General features: G+C 60.8%; 1 protein-coding gene across 1 annotated transcript in view; it reads left to right on the top strand.

The window, feature by feature from the left end:
- GRID2IP (glutamate receptor, ionotropic, delta 2 (Grid2) interacting protein) overlaps positions 1 to 2550 on the top strand; it is a 32845-nt gene that overhangs the window by 16379 nt on the left and 13916 nt on the right. Inside the window, exons 3-6 of the mRNA XM_010845784.1 lie at positions 5 to 79; positions 871 to 940; positions 1428 to 1522; positions 1786 to 1969. Of these exons, the coding sequence (XP_010844086.1) occupies positions 5 to 79; positions 871 to 940; positions 1428 to 1522; positions 1786 to 1969 (424 nt within the window). The remainder of the gene's footprint in view (positions 1 to 4; positions 80 to 870; positions 941 to 1427; positions 1523 to 1785; positions 1970 to 2550) is intronic.

Genomic DNA, 2550 nt, shown 5'->3' with positions numbered 1-2550 from the left:
CGAGTCTACAAGGGCAACAAGAGCTTCGGCTTCACGCTACGTGGCCATGGACCTGTCTGGATCGAGTCTGTCCTGCCTGGTGAGGGATGGGTGGGTTGTTCAGAATGGGGCAAAGGAGCCTGTGAGGTCGATGGTCAGCAGCCACTCTCCTCTTCAGGTCCCAACCTTGAGGAGCCTGTGTCCTCTAAGTCCCAGAGCAGCCGACCCAGATCACCCATCTTCCCCAGTCCTGGCTAACCCCCTCCAAGTGCAGGGTCACCTTAGAGCCAAGTTTTCCATTCAGACCTTTCCTGGGCACCCAGGCAACCCTCCCTGTGCCCACTGCCCCCTGAGAACTGGGCACTTGCTGGGCAGGCCGCAGGGCTCCAGGGCCTCTTCCCAGTATCCAGACTCCAAGGACTCCCCTCTTCCACCCCTGGCCTGCCCCTGTGGAATGGAGACATCTGGAGGAATGCCTCCTTGCGGGGCCCCTCCGGTGAGGGGGTGAGGGGGTGAGGGGTCGGCAGGGGGAGGGAAGACTCATTTCTTGGGGGGAAGTGCGTTCCCTTGTGGACGCTCTCTGCGGGGAAAACGGCTCCAGCACTGCACTGAGCTCTCCCACCGTGTCACCACCCGCAGGGCTGGGTCACTGGGTCTGTCCTGCCCCCTCAGCCCCTCCCTGAGCATGACACCTCCAGTGACCCATCCCCGTGGGTGCAGCTGCTGATGCTGAGTTCCTTCTGCATCTCACCTCTCTGGTGCATGGATCTGTGAGAAAGGCTCCTCTGATCTCTGCCACCCACCCATCCTCTCGCCTGTAAAACAGGACGTCACGGGGCTCCCTGGGGTGGGTCCCTGCTCAGCTGACCCTCCCTCTCACCTTGCTTCCAGGGAGCCCGGCTGACAATGCCTCCCTCAAGTCAGGTGACCGGATCCTCTTCCTCAATGGACTGGACATGAGGTCAGAGGCTGTTGGGGACATGGAGCTTAGTGGCAAACAACCCCCAGGACTTCTGACTCTTGGGACATCCTGGCCACAGGCCTCTGACCAGTTGGTCCCCTGTTTGTCCCCCCTCCTATGGGAAGTCTTGAATCCACCCTCCTAGCCTCCAGGATGTCAAATCGTCCTTCCAACTGGGAGACACCCAGGCTCCATGCTTGGGGCGAAGAGTTGAATAGATCGTGTGTGTCTTTCCCTTGGGGGGTGGGGAACTTACCCAGAGAGGATGGGGGCATGACACCTCCTGTACCCACAACTGTCCAGCTGGCCCTGGGCCTGGAGCTTCTCCTGCAGAGGAGGTTAATGCATGGGCGAGGCAGGGCCCTGGCTTCAGGCTGACCTGTGGCCTCGCTGTGCTGCCTCCACCAGCAGGACAGGGGTGTCCAGCAGCTGGCTGTGCTCTCGGGTCACGCTGGGCCGGCCCCCCGGGGCCACCTCTGCTTGGCAGGAACTGCTCCCACGACAAGGTGGTGTCCATGCTCCAGGGCAGCGGCGCCATGCCCACGCTGGTGGTGGAGGAGGGGCTCGTCCCATTCGCCAGCGGTGAGGCGCCCGTGGTCCTGGGCCGCTTTGGCCGCTGGAGCCCCTACTTGGGTCGCCAGGGGTGGGATTCCTGAGTCTACCGAGGCCTCTGCTCCCCCTTGCAGCTTCCCTCCCCAGGTTGGGCAGCCTCAGGGCTCCCCCTCCAGCCCCATCCTCAGCCCAGCTTGGGAGGCCCCCTGGCCCCAGCCGAAGGGCAGACCTTGCCTGGCCTGGGGACGCCGGCTCACTCGTGCCTCTCCTTCCTGTGACCCGCTCCCCGGAAGATTCCGACTCGATGGATTCCCCCAACCCATCGTCGGCGCTCACCTCCCTGCAGTGGGTGGCAGAGATCCTTCCGTCCAGCATCCGAGTGCAGGGGAGGACCTTCAGCCAGCAGCTGGAGCACCTGCTCACACCCCCTGAGCGCTATGGGGTCTGCCGGGCCCTCGAGAGCTTCTTCCAGCACAGGTGGTCACCCCAGGGTGGCGGGGGCAGTGGGGATCTGCTGTGGGGTGGACCCCAAATCCTGCCAGGACTCACCACCACTCACCTGCCTGAGCTTCCCCTGAGAGCGGGGGGGCCATTGAGCTGCCTTAAACAAACCCCAACTCTGACACCTCCTAGCCACGTGACCTGGCCAGGTCCAGCCCTCTCTGTAAATTGAAGCAGACAGTGAGTCCCTGCGGTGTGTTTGGCAGGACCCTCGAAACACCCACCCAGGGGCACTCACGACCAGCCCATCCCTGCTCAGGTCGGAGTAGCATCTTTCTTTTCCCATCTCAGTGGCAGCAGGAGCGTTTCTCACACGCCTCAGCCCAGAGGGTCATTGTCTTGGTCTTTGCAAAGCCAATTACTTCTTCATAACCTTTTTCGGTTTAAACAAAAATGTATATGTTTGTTGAAATGTAATTCACATACCATACAATTCACGCATTTGAGTGTACAACGCGCTGGTTCTTAGTATGTTCACAAATGTGTTGTAACCACCACCACATTCAGTTTTAGGACATTTTCATCATCTCCAAAGGAAGTCCCAACCGCTTCACAGT

Source organism: Bison bison, unplaced genomic scaffold (assembly GCF_000754665.1).
Source record: "Bison bison bison isolate TAMUID 2011002044 unplaced genomic scaffold, Bison_UMD1.0 scf7180017864223, whole genome shotgun sequence".
NCBI classification, from domain to species: Eukaryota; Metazoa; Chordata; class Mammalia; order Artiodactyla; family Bovidae; genus Bison; species Bison bison.
Note: the sequence above shows the minus strand (reverse complement) of the source record. Positions and strands in the feature narration are given on the sequence as shown.